Genomic DNA, 27888 nt, shown 5'->3' with positions numbered 1-27888 from the left:
CAGACACACTATCTGGCTCCATGCTTGTCAGCCAGACTGCTAGTTTCTGCCTGACTTCAAGCTGTCCAGGCTCTTTGTACTACTCCACACAGGCTCCAAAGCCCCTGAGCTGCTTCTGACTTTGCAAAGAATCAAATGAAGCCTCATACAGAAAAATATGTCCATTTTATTGAGCACAACACTGACCATGAAGCTGAAGGAGTGGGGTGCAAAAACTGGGAAAGGGTCAAGAAGGATGTACTTGTTTTCCAGGGAGAGAAAGGGGAGCAGAGGCAGGATTAGACTCCCTGGCTGAAATTAAAATAGATGACTTCGCGTTTTTGACCCAACCAGGTGTGAGTGTGGAGGTGTAGGGGTGTATGGCTGGGATTGTGATTGCTTATGGTACATGGTCAAGGATTTCTTTCTATTTCCCCTTGGAGGGTGTGGCGCTGCTTTCAGAGCTACTTTGAGGGCAGGAAGGGAGGTGGGTCAGAAGTGTGCAGGAAGGAGGCTGGCTGGGTCTCGCGGCAGCTGGGAGCTAACCCTGGAGTTAAGGATTAGAACTCTGCACGGGAGCTGCCTGTCATTCATGCAGAGGGGCAGCCAACTACATTCATGGGCCAGTCCTGGCCCCGGGGACGGAGGCCGCAGTGGCGGGAGCGAGTGTGTACAGAGTGGGGTGTCTGGATTCTGGATGGGTGCTCCATATGGCTTTGCTCAGAGAAGGTGACACTGCCTGGCCAGCCCGTTAAGCATTTCACGACAAACACAGATCTGGACACGAGCTATCTATGCACACTGCACAGAGCCACGGCACGGAGAGTGTGGGGGCAGACAGCAGGCAGGTTGGGGGGACCCGGAAGCCAGCAGACGCTGCACCTCCTGCCCACCGGCTTCAACGAGGCTTCCACACCTTGGGGCTCACTCCTGGGGCCTCTGTGAGGGTCTGTTCCCAGGCAGCAGCAGACTGGCACTTCCGACCAGGCCCTGCCCCACTGGCTGCCCCTTCCTCCATCTGCGGGGTAGACGCCAGGTTTGGAGGGGCAAAGAAGAGTAGAACATCTCTTCTGCAAAGGAAAGGGGTTCAGGGTAAGGGGGGAGCTGCCACCCTCAGACCCTGTTATTTAGTTTAGACTCTGGGGAGGGACTTTCCTTCTGGGATGGACGCTCTCCCTGAAAACCCCACTGTACCCTCTCCCTGGCCTTCCCTGCTCTGCTTCCCTCACCTGAAAATTACAGTGATGCAAGCAGAGGCTCCAGGGATCACATAATGAGACAGACTCCGGTCTGCCCAGCCCGGCAGTGGGAATTGCCGCTGGATTTAACTGGCACCATAACCTCCGATTTGAAGTTCCTGGAAAGGAAATGAAGTCACCGGCTTTTAAATATTTGAGGAAGGAAAAAGAGCTGAGGGTGGTTCTCTGTATCTGCAGCATCCACTCAGCTCACCCATTGTGAGGTTCAGAAATTACAAGCCACCCTCCACCCCTGGAAAAAAGATACCAAGACAACGCAGCACCCAGCATCCCTGGGCCCCCAAAACATGGAGGTCCCCGAAACCCTCTGGGAATCTAATGCTCACCACAGCTCCACACAGGCGTTTATAATTTTTGTGGCTTCACTGAGCTTTATCAGTACCTCTCTGAGGCAGGCTCAGCAGGTAAACGTTTGTTGATGAACCCAGTTTTACGATGCACAAATTAGCAACGGACATTGACTGACTTTGTCAGTGTGGTCACAGCTAGTGAGTGGTATAGACGGGGGGTCAGAGCTGGGAGCCGTTCCCTTGATCCCCAGTGCAGAGCTCTATGGAAATTCCTCTGAGTGGGAGGGACCCTTTGCTAATCTCCCACAGTCCCATTGCCTGAGCTCTTTCAGACCTCAGTCTTTCTTTGGCTGAAGTATTATCTTTGGATGAAAATACGTACTGTTTTTTGTTGGCCTTTCTGAGGAGCGTGGGCTCGGAGCAGTATGAGGACTTCCCTTTGCCTCCGATGCTCAGACAGCTGGAGCAGCAGCCACAGGGCCCGGCGGCCAGGGGCCCCTGCTGCATGGGGACCAGGCTGCTGCTGATGTGGAGGGAGCCATTGATCAGGCAGTTGAGGGACCTGCCACCCGGGGCAGTGGGTCGGGGCCCGTGCTGGCAGGGCAGCCGGACCAGGGCAGGGAGGACCACGCTCTGGTCCAGGGCGGGTGCCTCGGTGATGGTGATCTCAGGGGAGCCAGGTCTACAGGATTCTGAGGCTTGGGGGACGGGGAGCCTGTTCTCCACCTCTGGGCGGGCCCCCGGGCTGTGCAGGTTCATGTGCAACTTTCTCATGTGGTGGACCACGGCTGCCGCGTTGAAGGCTTGCTGAGGAAACACAAGACCAGCCTCTTGCCTTCTCCGTCCTCAGAGGGCCCACGGGGGCTCAGGCTTTGCCCTGTGGCCTCCCGAAACCAATGTGCCCAGTTCTCATTTCAGAGAGGATCTAGGAGCTCCCATGGCTTCTGGGATCTACTCCAGGAAGAGGTTCAAGAACAGGCCTCTGCCCAGCCCCTTTCTCAACCCAGCTTCCAGGGGCCCAGAGCAGCCTGCTCAGGGGAGAGCCTCATCCCAGCTTACCCTCCACTTGCTCTTGGCAAAATTCTTCTGGATCTGAAGGCTGACTGATGGGTAGATGTCCCGGTGAAGGGCTGTATTTCCATCAATCCTGTGGAGGCAGGCTAGTTGGTGGCTATGGAAACGCAGCCAGGGTTGGGTAGGGTGCGACTTTGGAGGGGCAACTTGGATTGTCACCATAATTTAGCTCACAGCCTTGCTCGGAATCTGCCTCTCCTGGAAGTCTTCCTCACTGAGGTCATCCAATGCAAGCTGCCCTTCTCCTGTTCCCCTAGCCCCTTCTTTCCTCATCACTAAGTGTTCCTCAGATACCTGCCATGTGCACAGCTCTGTGCTAGCTACTAAGGGACCCAGACAAGTAAGAGACATGGATCCTGATCCCTGGGAATTTAGTTTAGTTGTGGGGAGTTGTTTCATACCATGAGCTAGAACAATCAGTGGTAAGCCATATAATTCATAAAGAAAGCTTTAGGAACTTGGAGATGGAGGAACCAGGGACTTTGAGGAAGGCGTAGAGACTGACCTGGGTCCTGAAAAATGCTATATATAGGGCAAGAGACGGGACATTCTAGGTAGAGAAAATAGTATGGACTCAAGGTGTACTTAGGAAACAGCTTGCTATATGGAGTAGCTATATATAGTGTGCAGAGCAGGGAGAGAAGTATAGTTTACAGGCCTACTTGGAACAGAGAAGGTTTGTTGGAATCTGGAAGATTAGATTGGAGATAAAAGGTCAGGCCAGATTAGGAAAACCCTTGGGATGGAGTGGGGGAGAAGACCCAGGCTCCATGTGATAGGAAATGGGGACCTATTATAAATTTTTGAGCTGGGGAGTTGCATGAAAAAAAAAAAAGATGTTTCAGACCTTAGTTCCCTTCTTTACCAGTTTGTTGTTTTGTGATTGTTCTTAAATCACTTCATATGGTACATATGGGCTTTGACCCAAAGTAAAACGAAATTCTTCAGGACAAGGGCAGAGTTGCTTGTTTCTGGGTGCTTCACGAAAAACTAATAAAGTAGTACACCCTATGGGGACAAATGCCCAGTGCTGACTGACTACATCTGTCTCCTGCACTTGACTGGACCACTCAGGTCAGAACCTGCTCAATTAAATGCTGTTTGCATCTCCATCTAGACCTGACCAATAATTGTAAGCTCCTTGGTTGTCACGATAATGAACAGCTCAGGGCAAACAGATTCCAGGGAGACCATAAGCAATCAGTATGGCCTGGGGGACCAGAAGGCAAGGGTCTGGAGTCCATCTCACCCCTCACTCACCAGGGGTGCCTCAAGGCCTTCTCACAGGTGTATCGCTCAGTTGGGTCCTTCTCCAACAAGTGGCAAATGAAATCCTTGGCTAAGGGGAGCAATCAAGACACAATTTCATAGGGACCAGATTTCATGACTGACGGAAATTAACTTCTGGGCTGGTGGGTGGCAGTGAGTGCATTTCTAGCTAATCTTCCAAAGAGGCAATTTTAAGTGTCTTAAAAAGAGAAAAACAAATTCCAAACCACCCAACGACAACCCACCATAAATTACCAAAGAAGACCGGCTCTAAGTAGCCTCACCCACACAGAACTGCAGATACACCCCAAGTCACGAGGCTCCAACGTGCCTGTACACCGCATGTGTACACATTTGCACAGATACAGGGCCCAGCTCCAGCACAGGGACACACGTGTGAGTGCTGGCTCATTCCAGCTCTGATCTCCACTTAATGGACTCAGCAAGCATGTATTAATTGCCTTATTGCACACACATGCATTGCATGTTCTTGACTTTAGCATCTAATCCTTCTTTTTCCCAGTGTTGCCTGGAACACTCCTGTTAGCCTGGCTCTGCCCTCCTGCCCTCCCATCTAAACTGCAGTCTCCCCACCAACCCATTTTTCTTTAACTATGCTTCTGCCTCCAGGAAAATAAAATAATCCGTCTGTCCTTTGAACCAGATGAAGATTTCTCCAATTTCCTTGGCAGCCTCTGCTATAAAATCCCCAGAGACTTTTCAAGAGCCAGACCTGTCATCCTTTGTTAAATTCTTTTCTTTTGGCAGTCTCTGTCATGAGCCTGTTATTTTGCCCTTCACTGGCCTTACCTGACTCAGAAATGTCATCCCAGAATGGAGACTCAAACTCATAGTAGCCCTCCTTGATCTTCTCAAAAAGCTTAGACTCAGTTTCTTCATAGAAAGGGGGATACCCACAGAGTCTGCAGTAGAACAGAAAGGAGAGTGACTCATGATTGACCCTACCTTCTTAGGCCTACCACTCATTCCCCACTCCCCACCCCAGGCCTTCCAAAGTACACACAGGTAGGCGATGAGGCTCCCACACCAGTGGTGGGACCAGGAGATGGGTGTGCCTCTGACTCAGGAAGTATGGAAAAGGTAGTCCTGGAATGCCCTGCTGTACATTATCTCCCTCTACCCCCACTCTGTGCCACCTCTCCCTGTGCTTCCCCTGACTCTTGGATGATGTGTAAAACATCTTTAAGAAGGATGGCATAAAGTTCACTTGAATATAAGTTTTAAGAGGGCAGGGCTTTTTTTTTTGTTCACTGCTGTATTTGTTAACACCTAGCCTGGAGAAGTCAGCCAATGAATAAATACTGAGTAAATGGCTGAATGGGAGTAATTATTGAACATAATATCAGGAAATAGAGAACTGAATCACACTAAGAGGTAAACAACTAATAGCAAGTATTTTCCTAAGAGCAAAGGTTGCTATAGGCAAGGAGGGACAGTGGAGCAAAGGGGATGAGCAGGTTAGGGAAGGGAGAGACTCAGAATGTGTAAAGAGGGGCAAAAAGGAGAGACCCTGACAAGAGTCACCCAGGCCATCATTTTACCTTGGGTTGGCTTCATAGGACAGAAAACTGAGATGCTGGAATATTGGGTCTACTTGACTTGGCCTTTCTCGGCTTGTTCCACTGAGTGAGACTCAACACATTTACATACAGTAAATGGCGGGGGCAAGAGTGGCAGGTGGTTGTACAGTGGCTTCCCACCAAGTTCTGTTTTAATCACACAGTGGGGATTAAAAGAGGATGTTTTGGAGCTGTGTGCATGAGCCTATGTGTGTGTACGTGTGTGCCTGCAAGCACATGCATGTGCTTTGGAGGTGGATGCTGCTTAAGGAGCTAAGACAGAAGGGGAGAAGAAGGGGTGGGAGGGCTCTGAGATTTCTCAAGAACTGAGCCAATGCCAGATTCTACTCACAATATGTAGGTGATGACGCCAATGGACCAGCAATCCACAGCCTTGCTGTAAGGCTTCTGGGCCAATACTTCCGGAGCTGCAGCAAACCAAAGGCAGAGTTAGGTAGGGCTGGGGATAAGAAGAAAGGACTGTGGGGTGGGCCTGATGGTCAGGAGGAGACTTAGAGAGGAGGACTAGGACAGCCCATGGGACTGCGTTATTCTTAAGAGGATGAAAATTCCCTGAGGCTGGGGCTGTGCCCCCATTAGACTGGGAAGTCCCAATGGAAGGGGCTATGACTCTGCCTTCAGACTGGGTACTGTCAGAAGGCAGGGCCCATGTCTCCTCCATGGGGAGTCTGGGTTGTGTTTCTTCCATCAGACTGGGAGCTCCCTAAAGGCCGAGGCTGAGTCTCCCCATTAGATTAGGAGTTCTGACACTGGGTACTTCCTGAGGGCCAGGCCTTAGTCTGTACCACCAGGCTAAGAGCTTCCTTGATGCTATAGTCCATGTCTTCTTCATATATTTCTCCCAGACACCAGGGCTTTGTACCCAGTGGGAATCAGTGCCTGCTGGTGAATGACTGACCTCTCCTTTTAGATTAGGTTAGGTCCCCAATCCTAACCAAGTGATGCTTGCATAAGTGGGATTTTTGGATCCCAAGAATACTCTCACCTGGTATGCTGCCTGTACTCCCTTTTTTGGAGGTCCTGGAAGTCTACAGGGCTGTTCAAGCAGGAGGGCCCACCTCTGCCAGCTTCTCAGGGTGCTTCCTTAGGTGTACATTTGGGATCTCGTGACTTCCTTAGGACCAAAATCAGCACCCCCAGCCTTCGAGTTCCTAACAATTGGGACTGAGCTCAGCTCTTGACTGATATCTGGGTTTGTGAGTTTGTCTCTGACCATGATCTAGTTGGAAAGAAGAACCAGGAAATGTGTCTGCAGGAATGTGACTCAAAACACAGGCAGCAGCTATGGGAAGCGACTCAGGGGTAGGCTGTCTTTAAAAATGTAGGATTTGGGAACAGTAGCTGCAATTCCAGAGATAGATGGATTGTAACTGAATGCTCTACTTGGATTGCCTCAGAATTAAACCTTATATCTCACAACCATCCCTCTCTGTGATTGAGCAGCATCATGTGGTTACAGGTAGCCAACTGGTCAACCTCCCTCCTGCCCCTAGACTCACCCACATAGCCTGGGGTCCCACAGGCAGTGGACATGACACCACTCTGCTCCATCTTAGACAGACCAAAATCTGTGATCATGATCTTAGAATTCTCTTCAGGGGTGAGGTATAGCAGGTTTTCAGGCTGTAAGGGAAGGGAAATATCATGCGTGTAGGCTACACATTTCTCCTTTCTTACTTTGGTCTATAATTTCTCAGGAAGCTGAGTCCTGGGCTCCTGACTTGAAGCCAGGCTCAACTCCTTTTATTCTTCCTCCTTTCTCCTACTTAGGTACTCATTCCTTGCACCCCAGTACTCTATCTTGCTTTTGGCCCTGATTTTGACCTACGTCATAGCCATTTGTGAACCTATATCATTCATTTCCAATCCCTCCCTCCATTCATCCCCAACTGCTTTGAGGCTATTTGATTTCTAAGTAACTAACACTTGCTTAATAATCTCTGATTTCTCCAAAGATTGGTGCAATGCCTCATACAATGAAGACCCTCAATAAGTATCCACTGCATTTGATTTTGACTGTGGCTGGGTTCAAGAAATATGTGGATTATTTTAGCACCCCCACAGGGCAAGAACTAGTGAAAAGTAAAGATAAAGGTCGAGGTACAAATTAACAATGATTCTTCAGTCATCCAAACTCTATTTAAGGAAACTGAGGGTAGAAGGGGTCCTAGGAATTGACCAGTCCAACTGTTTCATGTTATAGAGCTTAGACTTCCCATGACCCATGCAGATACCTAAGGGGTCAGTATCACTTCCCATCAAAGGGGTCCTGCCTTTGTACCTTCAAGTCCCTGTGGACAATGCCATTCTCGTGGAGGTATTTCACTGCTGACAAGACTTGCTGGATCACCAGGCTGGCATCCTTTTCGGTGTAGACGCCCCGCTCCAGGATCCGGTCAAAGAGTTCCCCGCCAGAAACACTGTGGGCACGGGACAAGTGAGAATCCAGTTCTTAGTTCAGATCACGAGAACATGTGTGTGTTTGCTGTGTAACCATGGGAACATGGCTGTGGTGGAACAGGCATCCACCCATGGACTGTGGATCGAGGGGTGCAGGGAGGACTACTTCAGTCTCAAAACAACTTCTCCTGGGAGTTATCTCTCTGGGCCAAATATTGACCTTTCCATAGAAACTTCCTTTAAAATGGAAATACTCCTGTTTGGGGATCTTCCAAGAAGCATTCAGTCCCTTAGTGCAGACACATTTCTTAGCTGTCTTCCTTTCTGGCCTAGGCCGTAAGAAGCCACGATGAAAGGAAGAGGTGAAACTGAAATTGGGGCAAAGGAGGAAATAGAAGGTGGTGCAACTGAGACTAACTGTGCTTATGTCAGGATTTCTTTCATCATTTTGGTAAATTGTGCACCTTAAAGCTGGAATTGTGGGATGGCACTTGCAACAGTGTTCTGAGGCCTAAGTGCTATAGTATCTCAGAACTCAGTAGAACTCTAAGATGAAAACATCAAACCAAACACCAACCCTTCAAAAACATCTATTTTAGTTTTTGCTGAGAAGTTTACTACCCTGCACTGGAGTACCTTAGCAGCAGAGAATTTACTACATCCTAAGACAATCTGGTTTATCTTTTGGTAAATATTTAAATATTTCTATGTATTATGAAATACATTGAACCCTGATGCCCTGTAGCTCCTACCAGCTGATACCATCTTCTACTCACTGGGGCCACACAGCATAAGAGTAACATCTCTTTCACATGAATCTTTTCAAGGATTGAAAGCCAGTGAAATGTTCTCTTGAAACCTTCTCCTTTCCAGGATAGACTTCCCTAGATTACTTCAACCATAAGCTAGGTTTTCCAATCTTTCTCCTTGTCCCAACTGTTGCATGACATTAGTTGTGGATAATGTATACGACAGCATCATGCAGCAATGAGGGAATATAATTTCTCCAGTCAGAATGCACACCTTCCCATTTTTTTTCTTTCTGTTTCTACTTTTAATCTCTGAGCTCTGTGTAGGAGCTGGAGGCCCACAAGAAAGATGTTCTTTGTACATAATTATGAATCCTGACTCTGAGTGGCTTGGATCCTGGAGCTGGCACTCTAGGAGGCTAGGTAGTTCCTTGGTGACTTCCAGACGTGCCCTGTCTTCCTGCCTCCCCTTAGCTGTCTGATGAACTGTGTGCTAATCCTGTTGAGTCGGCCTCATTAAAGTGGCACATGGTCCCTGTTCAGTTGTTAGTGCTGCTCTGGGCCCTCACCACTTAAACTCTTTGACTGCCTGCTATCTCTTTTTTTTACTGGCCTTAGGTGAGCCCAGGAGTTAACAGGCTGCTTAGGCCAAGTTAACTCATTTAAGTTTCAGGGGTCTGAGGAATCTGATGGATCAGGCTGTCAATCAAAAACCACACTAAAATTTGTAGACTGGTGTGTGTACGGGTGTGTGTGTGTACTTTATAAATAGAAGCGTCTCTAAGCCCAAACTGAGCCTTCAGGGGCACAAACCAACCTTTGCCAAAGTCTCTCTCTGACAGAACCCTTATTTGGATATAAGGGCCCTACTGGGGTACTCTTTCTATCCTGTAGATGGACACACATCTGTTTTTCACTTTGGATGGCTCTCTTTTCAATTCTTTATATTAAATTGAAATCTATATATCTGAGGCTTGTACTCTCACAATAATTTTAGCCTGAGGAGATATTAAAACATTGAACATCGATCTGATGGGCCTAGACTGGTAAAAATAGACTCAAGCCATGGAGCCCAAGAAGCATTCTAGAGGATCCCTGCTGCGTCACACATTATCCCTTTAGCTGCTGCATTGTGGGAAAATCCAGAAAGTCCTCACAGAGGGGCCAGGGCAGTAGGGGAGCATGGATGGATTGGGATAGCAGCTATTCATTGACTGTTAGGGAATGTTTCAACAACTGGTAAGGCTGTACAGGTGTATACCAATTCAATAATCAGCCCCAGCTTTACCCTTCAGTCCACACAGAATATGCCATGTCCAGAGGTATACTGAGCCTAAAAGGACTCTTGACATTTAAGATCCTCATGAACTAACTCTTGATTCTTTCAATCACCACCCTTCCCTCCCTTCTACCAACTTTTGCTAAGCCTCCCGGGCCCCACCAGCTGTCTATGGAGGTCGTGGGTCACCTGTCACTTACAGCTGCATGACCAGGTAGTAGTGAGTGGTGCTTTCATAGATGTCCTCCAGGGTCACAATGTTTTCATGCTTAATCCTGGAGGGAAAGTGGTGAAAATTCTGTGATTCAGGTTGTTCAGACAGAGAATGCAGACTTTCATTTTGGTTCGAAAATTTTGCTGACAATGTATTGGAAAACTGAATCCTTGCGAAGACTTCATAATAATTAGGCTGTCACAAAGAAACTAGAGACCAAAGATTCCCAGGGTGATGTTTAGTCCATATTTGTTGAATAAATGATTAATAATCCTGCCTTTAGGGAATGAACATCTCATTATTGCTCTAGGAATTTCTTTAAACTTAACCAAAAGAGAAAGAGGAACTGAGGAAGGCTGAGGGACCACCCAAATCAAGATGATTGTACAAAATGGTGTCTCCAGATCTCCTTCAGAAACATTGCACGAGGAAAGTGTACTGCAGCAAGAGGGACTTAGGTTAGCTAAGTCTCCTCACGGCTGACTGTGGAGGGAGCATTGCAGAAGTGTTGTTCTAGGAGATAATGAAAAGTAAGAAAGACATGCATTTTTGGTGTCAGTTCTATGGGATTCTTTAGATCAATGATTCTCAACCAGGGACTATTTTCACCCCAGGGGACGTTCGGCAAAGTCTGGAGGCATTTCTGATGATCACAGCTGAGATGTGTGTGCTCCTGGAATCTAGTGGAATGATACCAAACATCTTACAATGCACATGACAGCCCCACCACAAAGAATTAGCTGGTACAAAATGCCATAGATGAGAAATCCCACTCTAGATTACCTGTGTCTTGGTTTACTAAGGGGCTAAAGGAGTAGCTGTAATAATAGTTGAAGGTCTTGGCTTTACAGACAACAATTCTGTGAATGATTGTGCAGGAGGAAAGTGTCTAGGAAGTCTTACTCGTGGCTGTGCACCACAGGGAATATGAACTTAGACTCTGGGTTCAGATCTAGTTCAGGCGCGTACTAATTGGGTAACTTTGGCTGGCTTTCTTAAGTCTTCTAAGCCTCCACGTCCTTGTAAAGTACACTTATCTCATAGGGTTATATCAGGGTTAAATGTGATAATGCATATAGAACGCTTAATACAGTAGCTGGGGAATAGTAAACACATAATCAATAGTGGCTATTAAAATCTTTTAGAGATTTCTAAAAGTATAGACCTATTATAGTAGTTAGCTGATGATTTCAACTAAATTCACAAAACTGACAATTCTAACTCCAGTTTATTGATTTGGTTGCTCACTGAAGAAATATTCCTTGAGCAGCTACCTTATTAATAACTGGCAACAAGAAAGACCACTGTGGTTTCTGCTCTCAATGAGCTTATGTCTCCCTCTGCCTAATCTCCCTGGGCCCAGAGCTGTATCTCCAACATCCCACCAGCCATCTCTGTGTAGGGATAGATGGACACCTTTATCTGACCTGTTCATACCAATGTCTATTTCCTCCAAGTCTCTACATCCCTCTTTGTTCTCTCCACGAAGAGGTTATATTATCATCTTTTTAATCACTCAATCTCAGGGGCATTTTAAATATTTTTCTATTCTATTTTAAATATTTTTCTATTCTATTTTCTTACCAGCCAACTCCAAATCAATCACTTTTCTCTCTGAAGCACCTCTTGAATTCAGTCTTCTCGCCAACACATGATTCTGCCACTACCCTTGCTTATAATTCTCATCCCTTTTCCAGATTATTGTGAAAGTCCTGTAATTGGTATCTCATCCTTTAGACTCTCATCCTCCAACTGATCCTCCACCATGCTTAGAAGGATGATTCCAAAATACAAATACAATTATGTTATTCCTTAGTTAAAAATACCTTGATGACTTCTCTCTGTACACAGAATAAAGTCCACGTTCTTTGTCATGGCATCCAACACTCTTTGTAATCAGATTCCACTTCACCATTTGAGTTTTATCTCCTGTCTCTTGATATGATTCACTCTAAGTTCAGAGGCTTCCAGCATTAACTCTTCTCTAACAGCCCCTACATTTCCATGATTCTGTACTGAAGTTTATGCTACACTTAGCCTGAATTTTCTCTTACTCTTTCTTTTGTACACTATCTCTCCTACTTGCACAAAATTCTTCTTGTTCATCAATGTCACCAGTCTTTGAAAACCTATCCTCATAAAAACACACACAAAGGCAAAATAAATCCACATCTCCTCTAAATTCTGCCTTCTGCTAATGTGACTCATATCTGATGGGATTTGAGTTTGTTAGGGCATCTCTGTCTCTGACTGGAAAATATGAGTTCCTGAGGGAGTCTCCTCCTTCTGGTCCTGATGCCCAACACACTATTACTACATCATAGGAGTTCCAAAAAAGGTGGTTGCATGAGTATTGCTGTAAATAATTGATGCATTATGATGGTTGGGGTATCAAACCTACATTTGCTTTGGTACAAATTGAGGCTAATTTCCAAATCCTATGCTACTTCCTTAATTGACAGTTCTTACTATTGTCAGTCCTAAATTGTTTTTTGTTCTTTTGAGCTAATTACTCTGTGGCCTGCATGCTCAAATCAGCTCTGCCACCAGTCATTGTCAATTTGCTGCAAAATATCAGTCAAGATGGATGTCTGACTAAACTTAGCTGATGGTCAAACTGACCCATTCTGTCAACTCAATCAAAGGGAGCAATGCCTTTGGGTGTGGAAATACAGCCCCAGTCTTTCTAGAAGGTAGCTTGTGAAGGCAATGTGATCCCACAGTTGTATCTGATCAACCCCAAGATCCACTCACTTTTTCAACACAGCGATCTCATTCTCCAGGCTGCTGTCCCGAAAGGCAGGTGACTTCTTGATGCACTTCAAAGCAAAGAGCTTCCCAGTTACCCTTTGCTTCACCAGGAAAACTTCTGAAAAAGCTCCTCTGAGAAGATACCAAGAGATAAACCTTAGTGGTGGCTGTCTAGAGAACATTGCTGGAGGAAGAACAAAAGGGTAGATGAAGGAACATGTGGCTGATAGTTTCCACTGTCATTGTGGCACCTAATTAGCTGTTTTTATAACAGGGCCCAGCTGACGTGCCATTGTGTTCTTTCTTTTTACATCATATAGGAAAGAAAAGATCCCACAGACTGAGCATGGGTGCTATTTCTTGGTTCTTTAATTTTGGAATGGCTCTCAGAAGCTCTGCTTTGGCTTTGGAGAGATTTATTCATTGAGTAAACCCATTAAAGAGAAATCAGTGCAGAATGTCACAACATGGCAGAGTGTGGGCATGCTAGGGGTAGCAGTTAGAGGTAGCATTGGGGTACATGGCTTCTCTATCAGCTTTAAATGGTGATAATCACCCTGAACCAATTACCAGTGGGCAAAGGAGCCAAACTCCCTCTGTTTCAGCAGGATCTGCAAGGAGGAAGACAGACCTCAACAGCTTGAGGGCCATTGTCACTATGGTAGGCTTCTGAAGAGGTAGAGGATGGAAGCCAATGGAAACATAGATTAGGAGTCCAAATTTCAGACTTCTTTTTTTTTTTTTAGGGGCCCTCTGGGAATCAGGCCATCATTACCTATGTTAGAATCTCAGCTTTTGGGGAAACAAGTCACTTAAACTCTATATACTCAATTTCTTCACCTGAAAAATGGGAATATTGACAGTATTCAACTTATAGATTTGTTTAGAAAATTAAGTGAGTGAATATATGTAAAGTGCTTAAGAGAACTACTAACCTCTATAAAACCATATTGTTATATGCAACTACTACTATTATTATTATTAATGAATACCACTGGAGGGAAAGATACCTATAGTACAAAAGGAAACAGAGTCTAAGGGAGGACACAGCTGAGGCACATTCTTCACTGCCATTCTCCAGAGTATTCTAGAATGAAGGCTGGAGAGCAGTAACATTTTCATAAAGATGCAAAAATCTGCATTAGAAATTATTTGATGTTTCCTGTGACTGAATTTCCTGTTTCCTCCAGCTGTACTTGGAATTGAATTAATCAGAGCCTTCAGAACTTGCTCTATTCATCCATTCATTCCCTCAGCTCTTCCACCAAGATTTGTTGTGTACCCACTGGAGTTAAAAAAAAAAAAAAAGACTAGTAAATGTTTCTGCTCTCAAGGCCATAGAGAGCATAGACAAGTAAGCAATAAAAGTTTGATTTGAAAAGTTCTATTAAGCATTCAATGAATGCTTGTTGAACCGATCAAACATCTGTTTTAGGCACTGTGATAAGTATTGGTCTAGCTTAGAATCGAGTGCAAGAGACAAGACACAGATAAACATGAGATATTCTAAGAGCTCAGGAAATGGACACTTAAGACAGGGTTTCTGGTTCCAACTCCAAAAATAACTGTTTAGCAAGTTTGAAACCAGGAATCTCTATTTTTTTAAAAATTGACTAGGCTAAGGTGATACTAAGGAATTATTGTTAATTTTCTTGGGCATGACGATATTATGGATGTATAAGAAAATGCCTTTACTCTTTGAAGATGCAGACAGAAGAATCCAGAGGTGACATGTCATGATGTTTACAACTTGCTTTCAAATGGTTCAGAGAAAAATGTGAATATATATATATATATATGCACATGTGTTTGTGTGTGTATAACAAATATACTGAAATGTCATTGTTGAATTTAACAGCTGCTGTATATTGATGTTCTTTGGTCTGTCATTTTACCCTTTCTTTATGCTTAAACATTTTCATAATTAAAAGTTACAAGGATAAGTTCCCCAGGAGACTCAGTGCTCCTCCAGCCTTAGCAGCCCCTGTGGCTTCACTGCTTCCACCAGGGAAGGCTGCATCTGTATTTTGACCACTTTTTTCTAAGACCTACAGCACAAATCTGGGTAGATAAGGAATAAGCTCTCACAAACTTGGGATTCCTTCTCCCTGCTTCTCTTAATTTTTGGTTTGCTAAGCAATTCATCTCTGGTTCACTTGTGAGCCTTGCCCCTCTCCTGCCCCAAATTCCTCTCTAGCCACCCCAACTTGGCAGAGGCCCTACGATGGAGAGCCAACACGGGTGACCAACAGCACAGCTGAGCTCCTCCTGAGCATGCAGAGCCCTACACCTGCATGTAGTCAGAGGGTCTCAGATACTGTGAGAATTATTGCTCTGACTCCTTCCTTATGGCCATTACATAAAGGACGTGCGTGTTTTAGATTCTTCTCACAACTTGTTCTGATCTCAACTGAGAAATTGGCTCAGCGGTTCCATGCAGGCTCCTCTCAGCTTGAAGTGAGAGTGTGGGCAGCTGTCATTGCCTAAGGTCATTGTCTTCCAGACAGGGCAGAGTGGAGCTAAACTTAGCCAGAATTGGCTAATGAGAGAAAGCTTGCCTAGATAGCCACTGGGGGCTCCTCATTGTCCCAGCCCAATTAACCCAGACTATTTAGCTGACCAGAGGGGTTCTGAGGAAGTGGAGCAGGTGGCCTGGAGCTGCTGCCATCTGCGTCTGAGTCTGTGTCTGCGTCAGAGACTGCAAGCTTTTCCAGAGAAGAGGTAGGAATAAGAGGGATGTCAGCTCCAGGCCAGCTGTCTCTGATCTGCAATCCATGGAATCATAGTCAAGGGGCCGGCACAGACTCCCTGAAGGCAGGGAGAAATTTGAATTACAACTTGACTTTGTTTTTCCAACACAGCCAAAGCACTTAAATATAGAGAAGAAAGGATGGTGGCGTGAGGAGCTGAATCAGGTGTGGTGTCCAGCAGCTCTCTGGGCCTCGGGAACCCCTTCTGTTCCTTTTATAGCTGATGATGGGGTTGACCTGTTCACTGTGAGGGTGGGGGTGGGGGAATGAAGAAGCTGGCTGAGGAGGCCCAGAAAAATCCTGAGTCTGTGGAAGTTCTCCAGAACTTCTCTCTCTTATGACCAGGGTAGGAATTCATAGATCAGGAAGTAGACTAGGGGTTACTGAGGGTGGGTCAGAAGGAGGCAGAAACTGGTAATAGGGGCTGGTATTCCCTGAGAGCTCTACTGACTTAAAGTATTCTCTGTAGTACCACAAGCTACCCTCCATCCCCCCTATACCACAAGGTCATAAAGAGCTATTGAGATTGTGAAACAGTGATTGTGAAAGCCTCAGCCGCAGTTCACCAGACCAGCTCTTTTTAGCCTATTCCCTACAGCAAGCAGCCCAGCTCCAGCCCAGCCTGGTCTCCCAGTCCCAGTACTTACGATCCCAGCACTTCCATGAAGATGAAGGTTTTTCGGATGTTTGTGGTCTGTTTCTTCCAGGAACTGCAGTCATCTTCTTCCTTTCGACCCATTGCCTCCAGAGTTGAAACTTCTGGGGATGCTTTGTTTGAAGAAGGAAGGAAGAAAGGAAAGGACATTGGGTGGAAGGTAGGGAGGGAAGAAATGGTTTGATAAACCAACTTCTCAGTTGAGATCAAAACAAGTTGCAAGAAGAGTCAAAAATACTGAGGTCCTTTATGTAATGGCCAGAAGGAGGATTAGGAACAATACCTGATAATTGGTGAAAATAAGACTGTTCCCCTTACTTGCTTTTGTTAATTACTACAACAATGTTTTGGAGTGTCTACTGCATGCCCACTGGCTTAGTATTTTCAATGCAAAATCAGTAAGGCCTGTCCAGCCCTTAAGGAGCTTAGAGTCTAGTAATGGAAATTCTATAACTTGCATATTTTGTTAAGGGCAAGAATACATACATTTACAGCTTGTCATGGATATACCCAACCTTGAGGAGATGTGAGCTGAGTTGAGGAATTTCCTATATTATCCAGATGATTGACTAGAGAGTCAGCTGGACTTCCTTTCTAACACAGAACTCTGCCACCTCTCCCAGTCATTCTTACTCCAACCTCTCTCCTATTTGTTATGGTTTAAATGAATGAATAAAAGTATGAGCATTGTATTTCCTGTAACTCCTACAACATTTAGCACAGGGCTGGGCAAACATTAGTTATTCATTGAAAACTGAATTACACTGTGTCCTAACTTTTTATCAGAGTTATAGAGTTACAATATTTATTTATCAACAAATATTTATTTAGCACCTACTATGTGCCGGGTGCTGGCCCTATACTGATGGACAAAATGGATGAAGGTCCTGCCTTCATGGATGGAGCTCATGGTCTGGGGGAGAAGGCAAGTAATGAGCAAATACACTAAAATGCATGCAGCTTACAAATTGTGGGGGAAATCATAAAAGAATAAAACCTGAGTTTGTAATAGAGAAAAACAAGAAAGGTCTTCTTTAGATAGAGTGGTCAGGGAAGCCTCTCTGAGGAAGTAATATTTAAACTGAGGTTGGAGGTTTGTGAAGGAGGCAGCCAAGCAGAGAGTGCATGTAGGAGAAAGAAAATTCAGAAGCCCGAAGAGAGGAAAGGACTCTCCAGACGCTGAAGGGACAGTGTGACTGGAGCAGAGTGAAGCAGCAGGGAAGGTGGCACAGAGAAGTGGTAGGGGGTAGGGGGCCAGATCCTGAAGACCTTCTAGACCTCATTAAAGTTATTGGATTTTATTCTAAGTGAAACAGGAAGGCATTGAAGGATTTTTAGCAGCGAGGTTAAATTACACCACTAATGTTTTTTTTCTCTTTGTGTGCTGTATGGCGGGGGTCACTTTTCATTCTTTTTCCATGTGAGTATCCCCTAATTGCAGCACCATTTGTTGAATTGTTTTTTGTTTGTTTGGTTTTTCATTTGTTTGTTTTGGGAAATGCATGGGCCGGGAATCGAACCCAGGTCTCCCACATGACAGGCGGGAATTCTACCACTGAACTACCCTCGTACCCCCATCGTTGATGTTTTTTATTTTTTGTGGTTTTTTTTTTGCATGGGCAGGCACTGGGAAATGAACACCACTGATGTTTTAAAGAGTGGAGAATGGAGAGGAGGAGGATAAGGGGTCAATAGGTAGGGGGCTATTTCAGAAGTCCAGGAGAGGTGATGGTGGCTTAAACCATGGAAGGAGAGACATGGATGGAGCCAGATATGGATGGAGCCAGATATAATCTGGGGGTCCAATCTGCTGGAGCTGGTGATGTGTTGTATGGTGGGGGGTAGGGGGAGGAGTCCAGGATGACTGGTTGCTGGTACGAGCTCCTGGGATTGATGGTGCCTTCCCTGAGACTGTGTACACGAGAGAGAGATGCATGTTTTAGGGCGGGTGGAGGGAGGGAATCTCTGTTCCTTTGAGTATTCTGACCTAGTAACAGCTACCACAGCTGAATGGTAGAAGTGCTAAGGGTCTGGGAATGATGGGGGGGACACCATTTCTGCAATGCCCTCTCCACCATATTCTTCGGACCTGACAGAGAAGTAGGAAAGTATGTCTCATGCCTGACTCTCTTAGGCTATGCTTCTTTTCCTCCACTTAAAAAAATTGCCCATAGCACCCAGAGGGTCTTCCAATAACTTCAGAACAAAAGAAAGTTTGTGTCTCCACAATCTACCATTAGGTAAAGAGCATAGGTTTGGAGGTCATCCTAAGTTCAAATCCTACATCTGCTAAGTTACTAGTTAAATGATCTCAGGCAAGTGACTAACCTCTTTAAGTCTATTTCCCCATCTGTAAAAAGGCAATAAAACATGATTGGGGTGAAGGGTAAATGAAAAAGTGTGCATACAGACTTAGTACATCCCCTCAGACATAATATATGTTATTGAAGATCTATTATTTGGGGGGTATTACACTGATGTACTTTCATCTTGGTAGTTCCAAGTCTTCCATGGTTCCCATGTCACTGGCCACCTCTGGAGGACTCATGTCACAAAATAGCTTCCATAGTAAGGAGGGAAAGCATTAAGACTCAACTGTGAGACTTAGAGACCCAGGAATAAGGAGATTGTGATGCAGTGGGGTTCTTGCCAAAAAGTGAGAGGAGGTAGAAGGACTGATTCTTTTGGCCTAAGTGGATCTTGGGAAGGAGATGGGAGAGACAGATGGCGAAGTTGTCAGAAGCACATATTTATGCCCTCTTAGGGTGGAACATGCAGTCAGGAATGGGGGAGACTGATGATGGGTTTCATTGACTTCCCAGGACTCTGCTGGTAGGAAGGTAAGCCTAGAGTACACCTAAAAATAATTCTGATTGCAACCACATCTAGCATACCACTAAGTAATCAGGAGGCAGGCATAGAGGGAGAAGGGTTAGTCTGCGAATGCTCCCAGGATGCCCGGGAACTCCAGAAGTTCCCCAGTGGGATGCTGGAGCCAGGCCATACCAGCTCAGGACAGCTGACTATGCCCCTCTATTTCCAACTCCGTGTTTAGTGCTGCCGTGTTATTACTTGGAAATTGGCCGTGGTGGAAGTATTTACACCATGGAACAGGCAAATCATCCACCCCCCCCCCCACACACACACACATATACACACACACACTGAGAACCAGTTGTTAAACATTTACCTGCTCAACAGGCCCAAAGGGGAGGGGATATGGAAGTGCTAGAGGGACAGACAATGCTCAGGGGGCTGAGCTGGGAAGAAGAGAAGGCTGCAGTGAGGGCTTCTCAAGGAAGCTGGGATCCCGGCCTTTAGTGAATGGTGTCAGCGTGACACCCCCCCTCCCCCGGGCCAGACAGGGCTAGTCACAACCTCGGGGCCACCCATCAGTAGCTTCTGGTGAGATCCCAGATGAATCTGAGGCCTCCTTCGCCCATACTTTAAGGTAACATCAGTGCCTTACACTATAAAATGCCACCTTGAAATAGAGCAGAAGGAGGAAAGGTTCCCTGAAGGCTGTGCATTTCCCATTCCCCTTTCTACTATCTGGTGGGGTGGGATTTCATTAGAAAGATTTTACAGGAAATCAAGAAACCTCATTTTCTTTGCACATTTTAGCAAAGTACGTAAATTTACACCCTAGCTGCATAATAAAGGCTGGCTATTATTATTTAAAAGCATGTGAGAAATGCTTAGGCTTCCTCCGCATTTGGTTTAACCAAATGTAAGTCTGGTGGCTCTTCCTTGTGTTTTCAGGCCCATCTGTTGCTTTCCTCCTTTTGGCAGCGTGCCAGCCCAGAGGGACACCAGTAGCCTAAGACCCCGTCACTGGCCAGAGGAGACTCACCGACAACGGTGGGACTGAACCTCGATTTCCAGGGCACCAACTCCAAGGCAGAGACAAATGGACCTTGACGGCAAGAAACTATTTTGGAACAGATGAAATATTAAAACAGGGGTATCTTTAGCCAAGTGCCATGCTGCTGATCCTGAGCCCCAAATCTGGCAGCTTCAACTTATTAGGTTTCGCGGGCTGGACTGAATGCTTCCTGCTGCGTGGATGCACTGCAGCTGGAAGTCTGGAAGAAGGGAGGGGATGAGGGTAAAAATGTGGACGTTTAAAGGAGCGCCATCAACAGAGTCAGTTTATCTGTCTCCCTCTCTGTGTCAGCCCCTCCCTCCTCTTCCTGCTGCCCCCCCCCAACCCCCCACCCCCCCAACAACAGGGCTGCAGATGCTGCTTTCCCAAGTGAAGAGCCAATCAAGAGCCTTCTTCCCAGCTCAGGGATGGGCCATCAGTGGGGCATTGGTCACTCCCCCTTCCAGAGCCCCGTGGAAGGACTGCCTGCTCTCCAGGAGGCATCCCCACCTCATTAGCAGATCTGTACTCACTGTTCCTTTTTTGCTTGTTTCTCTTAAACAGCTTAAAAACATAGTATTCTTAGCTGAAGCTAGGCTATAAGAGAAAACATCTTTCCTGCCCACGCCTCCTCCCATACACTCAATTCTAGCAATTTAGTTCCATTGTCAGTGCAACGTGGAAAAATCAGGGGCCCAGATCTGAAACCTCCATACCAGTTCTTCATTTCCCACCCCTGCTTGGCCTTGAAGAAATCTCGCAGTCACCCTGAGTGGCAGAGGTCTAACAGCGGGGTCTGAGAGGTGGCCCATATTCTGTTGCATCCTACCTATTTTAGGTAAATCCCCCCACCAATCTTTTCTGTTGATTTCTGCAATCTAAACCCTCTCTGAGGAAAAGAAGACAATTTCTAAGAAGCTTGAAGCTCCTACATTGCTCTCCACCTCTTACTGTTTGTTTCCAAAGCACTCCCCACCTCTCACTCTATTTCCAGCAACCATTTCCATTGCGTTTCAAAGCTGAGGAAGAGCTACTGCAGACTTCTGCACCACTCAGTGGTGATTTCACATTTATAGCTCAGGAGACGCCTTGGACATTGCCGTTTGTGGCTGGTTCTGGCCAGTTCAGGACCCTCAAGAATAATCTGCAAAAATGGCTCCTGAAAAGGGAATGGCCTCATTCATGGCGCTATCTTTGAATTGTGGAGGTAACACTCCATTCAACAAGCATTTTAGTGAGCACTTCCTGTATACCCACTGGACAACTATAGAAATTTCTATGATATGATCCTGGCCATGAAAATGCTTATTCTCAGGTTGGAGAGTCCAAATACGGGTAAATAAGAAACTAAAAGCGCACATCCGTTGACAAGGGCTGGCAAGTGAATGGGCCAGTTGGATTAGGGCCAAAATGGTTCTGAGGTTGATTGCAACCATCTGCTCACTTGTCGCTCTTTGGTTCTAGACTGTGTTACTCATCTTTGAATCTCTAGTGCCGAGTACTGTGTGCCTGGCACATACTAAGGGTCCAGCCCACCTTTGTTAGATGAGTGAATGAGGGAGAGGGCCCTATGCGGTGGGCTGGTTGATTAGGGAAGGCTTTGTGGAACAATTGGAGGGTGTTAGAGGGTGGGAGGACATATGAAAAAAATTTCATTCTTTTTCTATGTGAGTATCCCCTTATTGCAGCATCATTTGTTGAAGTTTTTGTTTGTTTGTTTGGTTTTTTATTTGTTTGTTTGTTTGGAAAGTGCATGGGTCAGGAATCGAACCCGGGTCTCCCACATGGCAACCAAGAATTCTACCACTGAACTACCTTTGCACCCCCCAGATGTATTCTTTATATTGTTATAGAGAGAAATCTGCCACGAGAAGCTCTGAACTGGAAAGGCTGTGGGACTTTCCCCTCTAAAGTTCTGCTGTGAGCCTCTGCCTATTGCAGAGAAAAGGGGGGGGCAGAATGGCGACAGTAGGCAGAACCTTCTTTCTTTCTTTACCATCATCATCATTTTTGGGTTTGATAATGTGGGGTCTGGGGTTGCAATCTGGGTCTAACTCCTGTCAGCAGAACTTCCCTGGCACACTGGAAGAGGTCTTCCCTGACATTCTATTGACAGGCCACCCCCCCCATCCAAAGTTACTCTTTATCATATGAGCCTGTTTCTTTCTTCTTATTTATGTATGACAATCTGAATTTATTTGTTGGTGGTCAATATCCTCACTAGAAAGCAGCCCCATATGGGATACTGTCAATCTCATTGTCTCCTCTGTGTCTAGCACAGTGCTGGTTCCTTCTCAGGTGGTCTTCCTGCCCTCTTTGGGGAGGACTTTGCAGCAGATGATGGGACTGCAGAGGGGAAAGCTTTTCCTAAAGAGCTGGCTGACCTGCCTTGGGGTGGATGCTCTTAGTGCAGGATTTTCCCTTCTTCTGGGGACTGGCTGTATGATCCCATTGGCAGCAAGCCTGGGTACTTATGAGGTGCTGGTGAGAGATGATTGGGCTGAGAGCCCAGGACTCAGGTGTCTTTCATGTGTTCCTTCTGTGAAGCTTCCTTCCACTCTCCTTTTCTCCTTACCAGGCTTGATTTTGTCCCAGGGGCAGCACTAGTACCAGACAGAAGTGTTAGATGGATGAGGTTTGTCTGCAGTGGCCTCCTCACTGCCATAACCATATCCTGAAGGTACCAGGTCACATCCAAGACCCCCACACTATCCCACTGTCCTGGACCCTCTCTCTGGATCTTCCCTCCTGTCACCCTGTTCTGCATGGTCCCTCCTATCAAAAGTCTCATATTGCAATTCACAGCTACCTTGGACCCTGATCTTAGATGCTTATTTAATAAATTAGCTGGGCTAATAGCTTAAGAGTATTGCCCCTCTAGTAAGATGTCCCAGAGTCCTTTACGCCAAAGGAATTCAACTTGATCCAATATTCAATCCGATGTATGTTTATGAAATCTTCAGTAGTGTTTCCAAACTGGACATGGGCAAATCAGATGAGTTGGGAACAAGAAAGGAGAGAACCAGTTACCAGTTAAGTTACAGGTCTGCAGCCTTCAACCCACAGAGATTAGCTGACTCTCAGATCAACCTATGGGAAGAGCCACCCTGCCTTCTCCCATGCTTTCACTTGGGATTTCTGAGCAAAGGGCCTGGATCCTCTGGGGCAAGATAAGCAGGCCTCAGAGCTTTCTCTAGGGGCCTTGCCTACTGTCTCTTTTACTGAGGAGTCTGTCTGCCCTAAGAATGCTTTATATGCTTTGCTTTCAGCGTTTTCTATTCTTTGGGAGCATGATGGGGAAAGGCCTATGGCCTTGGAAAGAAGGTTATCAACTGGATCATCTTTAATAAAAATATGCTTTCTGCCTCTACCTGGGGGCACAGAGAATCACGAGACTATATAAATCATTTGGTTAAAAAGGAATGAAGTAAAAATTTATAGCTAGGAAATCTTGCTCGGATCCCATGGTGTAATATGGAAGGTCACGTCCCATTTCCTGGACTCTGGCCCCTATTGAAGTTTCTGTAATCCTCTGGGTTGATAGCTGGAAAGAAGCCAAGTTCCTGGCTCCAGTCTTGGCTTGACAGTGAGGAACTGTGAAGCCCTGGGTAGATCATTCTACTTCTCTGGGCGTCCATCTGTCTTTTTAATGCAAAGAAGAGACTGATCTTCAGTTTCTCTGAAATTTGAAAATAACTAACTAAAAATGTTAGTCCCAGGAGATTCTCCATGAGCAACCTGGAATTGCTGCCTATTGTGGGCCCTTTTGGAGACTCATGGTCCACAATAGCTTATTAAAGGCACTGAGGGCGAGTGAAAATTCCTATTTAATCTTTGACGAGGCATTTCCCAGTTTAGTAGATTATGAAACCCTTTCCCTTGGTAACATCTAATAACAGCCCGGGGATCTAGGGTTCCTCAGAACACACTTGAGGAAGATGCCCTAGGCCATCTCTGAGGCTTTGTGATTTTCTCTAAACTCCAGCAGGATTTCACGTTCCTAGCAGCCCGCTACCATCAGCACAGTTCTGTCTACCTCGTGCCTCTCCAGGCACGCAGCTGGGTCTGTGCCTGCTGTCAGAACTCATTTCCATTCCATTCCACTTGCAACCCAAGTGATCTCTCAGTTTGCAAGAGCCCAGGCCTTGGACCCTAAGGTCTTATAGAGACTTCTGATTGGATAGACGCTCCAAGGAATATCCACTCCATTCTCCAGCCCTCCTGCCAATCCTGCATCTAAAACGCCAAGTCTGCACATCAGTTTCTTTGCACAAAATTATGCTAGAAGAGGATTTTTCAATTGCCTCCTTCAGTTTATTTCAGGCTCAAACCTGCATTTAAGTTTAACCTGAATTATTTCTGCTGCAGTGACAAGCCAGATTCATGAGTTTGCTTAAGGTTTATTATATGCTTCTCATAGAGGAAATGTAGAGAATTCTCTAGGGCTTAATTTGGTGGCTAAGAGGTCAACCCATAGGGTATGGTTCTGGGCCCAGCTATGTTATTTATTCTAATGGGTGCTTAACCATACGGGTCTCAGTTTCCTCATCTGCTGAATGGGAATAATGAGCCCTGATCTATTTCTCAATATTTTGTGCAGATCCAATACACCAATGGGCAGAAAACATTTTGCAACCTCTTGTTATGCAGTGGGCTTGCATGATAAGTACATGGACCAAACCCTATGCAATGGGGAAAGAGACAGAGAATGAAATAATTTTAACAGGAGTGAGCACAAGATAGGAGAGGGGAAATCTCCTGTTCCCACAGCTGGTCTCGGCTCCCACGTGCCTCTCACAGTATGAGCATCTCATCTCACTGTGATTCTGGTGTTTAAAGATACATTATTTTTCATGCAATATGGTCCAGAAATGCAAAGCCAATTACTTCATATGGTACTCAACCAAGGAAACAGAGATCTGTTGCAACACTGGAGGAGACACCAACTGTGTTGATTTCACCATGGGCAATATGCTGGGCTCCTTTGGGGAAACTCCTTAAGGAGTTTTCAAGGGTGATGTTGACTGTGTCACATGCTGTCTTTAAGGCTAACTCCTAATGCAAGCCATGCTTCCTTTGTACAGCCTTGGTGCTCATTACTTTTAAGCAGTCCAGCCAAGCGCAATATTGTGGCTCCTGAAAGATGAGAGAAGAGACCTTCACCTTGGGAGGGGATGCAGAAGGAAGGACAGGTTGAGCTCAGTGGCAAGATACTCTGTAATATCAACCTTCCCTCTGAGGACACAAATCTGGCAATCATTAACAGTCCATGCAGCCCCTTGGTTCCCATGCATTTGTCTTTTATGCTTACGGAGCTCTCAGACCCTGTCCCCTAGCCATTGACGGTGGTGGCGCGCTTGCAGTTGTAGCATCAGGCATGCAGCCTATTTGCAGACTCGCCCCCTCCCCCTCTCATTCATGCTGCAGCTCATTCATTCTGCCTGGCTCTGGCAGGCTGCGGCGGGGCGCAGCCGTCACTCGCGCTCCGTGTGGCAATTTATTTCTGGCTGTGTGTGCGTGTGAATGGGGGAGAGGTAGCGAGGGAGACTTTGTCCTCTTAGAGGGGGATTCTTTTCCATTCCAGCCAGAACTGCTCACTGACCTTACAGCACCCTTTGAGGTGGATGGAGCTCCTGTGGGAGTGAGGGGAGGGGGGAGGGGGGGCGGGAGCACAGAGCTAGGCATTTTGCGTCCATTATCTTGTTTAATGCCTCACTGACCCTTTCAAGGTAGGTATCGTCAGTTTCATTTTATAGATGAGGAACTGTGGGGTAGAGATCTTAAGTAAAATCCCCCAACTCAAACAGATGGTAAATGATAGAGTTTGGCTGGGCACTCCCATCCATCATTTTCCAATACCAGTCTTCTTGTCACATTTTTTCATGTTACCTGTCTCCTCTTTTCTGGAGATGGTTGCCAGGATTTCCCTTACACCCACCCTCATTTTTACTATGCTTTCATGCAATCCCAGCCCCTGACAAGTCCGCCTGGAACACGGGGCTTGGATGATCTGGGAAGGGCTGAATTTCCAGAGCACAGAGACTTCTCAGAATTGAGGCTGGGGGCACCACATCCATTGCCTGTGCCTCTCCTGGCTCCAGCTCAAACCTTTTCTCACTCCAACCTTAGTCTTCTCTCCCAAAGTTTTGCCCCGTCTTTCTGAAGAGTGCTCTCTCTCTCTCTCTCTCTCTCACACACACACACACACGCACACACACAAACACAAACACATACACACACACACACACACCCCATAGCTTTTTCTACTGTCATGGAAAGGTCATTGGATTTGTGTCAAATCTGTGTTCAAATGCTGGCTCTACCAGTATCTAGCTTTGCAACCTCAGGCAAGTCATTTGACCTCTTTGAGACTCAGTTTTCTTATCTCTAATAAGGGGGAAATAATACTTGCCCCAACAATCTTTTGACCTTTTTCTGGAGATGACTAATTAAAAGCACATCATAAACTGTGAAGTGCAGCTCCCCTATCAGGTATTACCAAACACTTTGTGTTATAGTCTATTTCAGACCTAGAATCTGACTGTGGTCCTTGGAGCAGTAGGAATGACAGGGATTTGGTTCTGTCTCTGGCCTCTGATCTGGGAAAGATCATCTCCTGACCCAAGTCAGAATTGCTTGACTCGCCTGACCTTTCTCAGAAATTTACCTCACGATCAACATATCTGGCTCCAGAGAAGAGGCTGACCAGCCATGTACAGCGGCCACACCATTGCTGGTCCTGGCAGCAGCCTCCGGGAGCCTCAGGGTTAAGGTTTGTGCGTCAAAGCAAAGTTGCGTGGAGAGAAGGGGCCACTGTGTGGACGGGGGTGGTGGTGGTGGCAGTGGTGAATCCAGACCTTCTTTTAGCATCTTTGCTTGAGATCTAAACTAGGGAAGTTTAAAGACAGAAGGGAGATAGCTGTGCCCCTGAAAGAGGCAAAGAAGTGATCTTGTGACTGACAGCATCACCATGGCTGAGTTCTGCATCTCAACGCAGGCAGGGATATAAAGCCTGGAGCCTGTCCATGGACCCTGCTAGAAGAGACTGAGGGTAATCAGCTTTCCCTGAGTTTGCAAGAGTCACAGCCTATTTACAAACCTCCTTTTCACCCCATTGGTTTGCCTAATCTGCACAACAGCCTAGAGAGGTAGGCAGAGCTGTGGTTACTCCAATTGACAGATGGTGTCAGAGAGGTTAAGAAAGGAAGGTTGAGTAGGACAGAGGGTCAAGAGACCTGGAGGTCCTCACAACCTTTGGATGGATGGTTGGATGGATGGATAAATGGGGTCTTTCCTAGGCACAGAGCCCCAAAGGATCATCTTTAGAATGCAGCCTGCAGGCAGGCATTGCTGGAGGAGCAAATACAGATATTTTGCTCCCTTTCCCTTCCCAGAAATGCAAAAGGCTCATATTCAAGCCAGCCGTGGAGTTATGGCCAGATGGACCCCCAGGAAGGCCCCACCTGGACCCCATTCAGACATTTTCCAAGGCAGCTACAACTTACCCTTGATACTATGAGAGTCAGGAAAGACTGAACTGGGGCCGAAATAAATGCCCAAGTCACTCAAGAAAGTGTCCCTTCAAACCCACTCTCTGGGTGGCACATGCCTCTTACCAAGCAAGGAATCCCCCTAAACCCAAACAAAGAAGCAGGCTCATCTTACCCAGGGACTCAGACAGAATCGTGTTCTTGGTGCTTCCACTCCAGCTCCTACAGGTCTGTGAGGATTAGCTGCTCCAGTGCTTTAACAA

General features: G+C 46.2%; 1 protein-coding gene and 1 non-coding gene across 2 annotated transcripts; both read right to left on the bottom strand.

Annotated features, from left to right (window-relative positions):
* Window positions 1-1245: 1245 nt before the first annotated feature.
* CAMK1G (calcium/calmodulin dependent protein kinase IG) lies at window positions 1246-27875 on the bottom strand. Its single transcript, XM_077155790.1, has 12 exons — window positions 27801-27875; window positions 16263-16383; window positions 12869-12997; window positions 10101-10175; window positions 7754-7892; window positions 6972-7095; window positions 5804-5879; window positions 4682-4794; window positions 3863-3941; window positions 2588-2699; window positions 1911-2335; window positions 1246-1336 (listed from the first exon to the last, which is right to left on the bottom strand). Exons 2-12 carry the CDS (start codon window positions 16352-16354, stop codon window positions 1246-1248), a joined length of 1455 nt encoding a protein of 484 aa, XP_077011905.1. The 5' UTR covers window positions 16355-16383; window positions 27801-27875.
* Window positions 17770-17840, bottom strand: TRNAD-GUC (transfer RNA aspartic acid (anticodon GUC)). Its single transcript has one exon. It is a non-coding gene; the product is annotated as a tRNA-Asp (tRNA).
* Window positions 27876-27888: the final 13 nt, after the last annotated feature.

This window comes from Tamandua tetradactyla, chromosome 4, assembly GCF_023851605.1.
Source record: "Tamandua tetradactyla isolate mTamTet1 chromosome 4, mTamTet1.pri, whole genome shotgun sequence".
Taxonomy (NCBI): Eukaryota; Metazoa; Chordata; class Mammalia; order Pilosa; family Myrmecophagidae; genus Tamandua; species Tamandua tetradactyla.
Note: the sequence above shows the minus strand (reverse complement) of the source record. Positions and strands in the feature narration are given on the sequence as shown.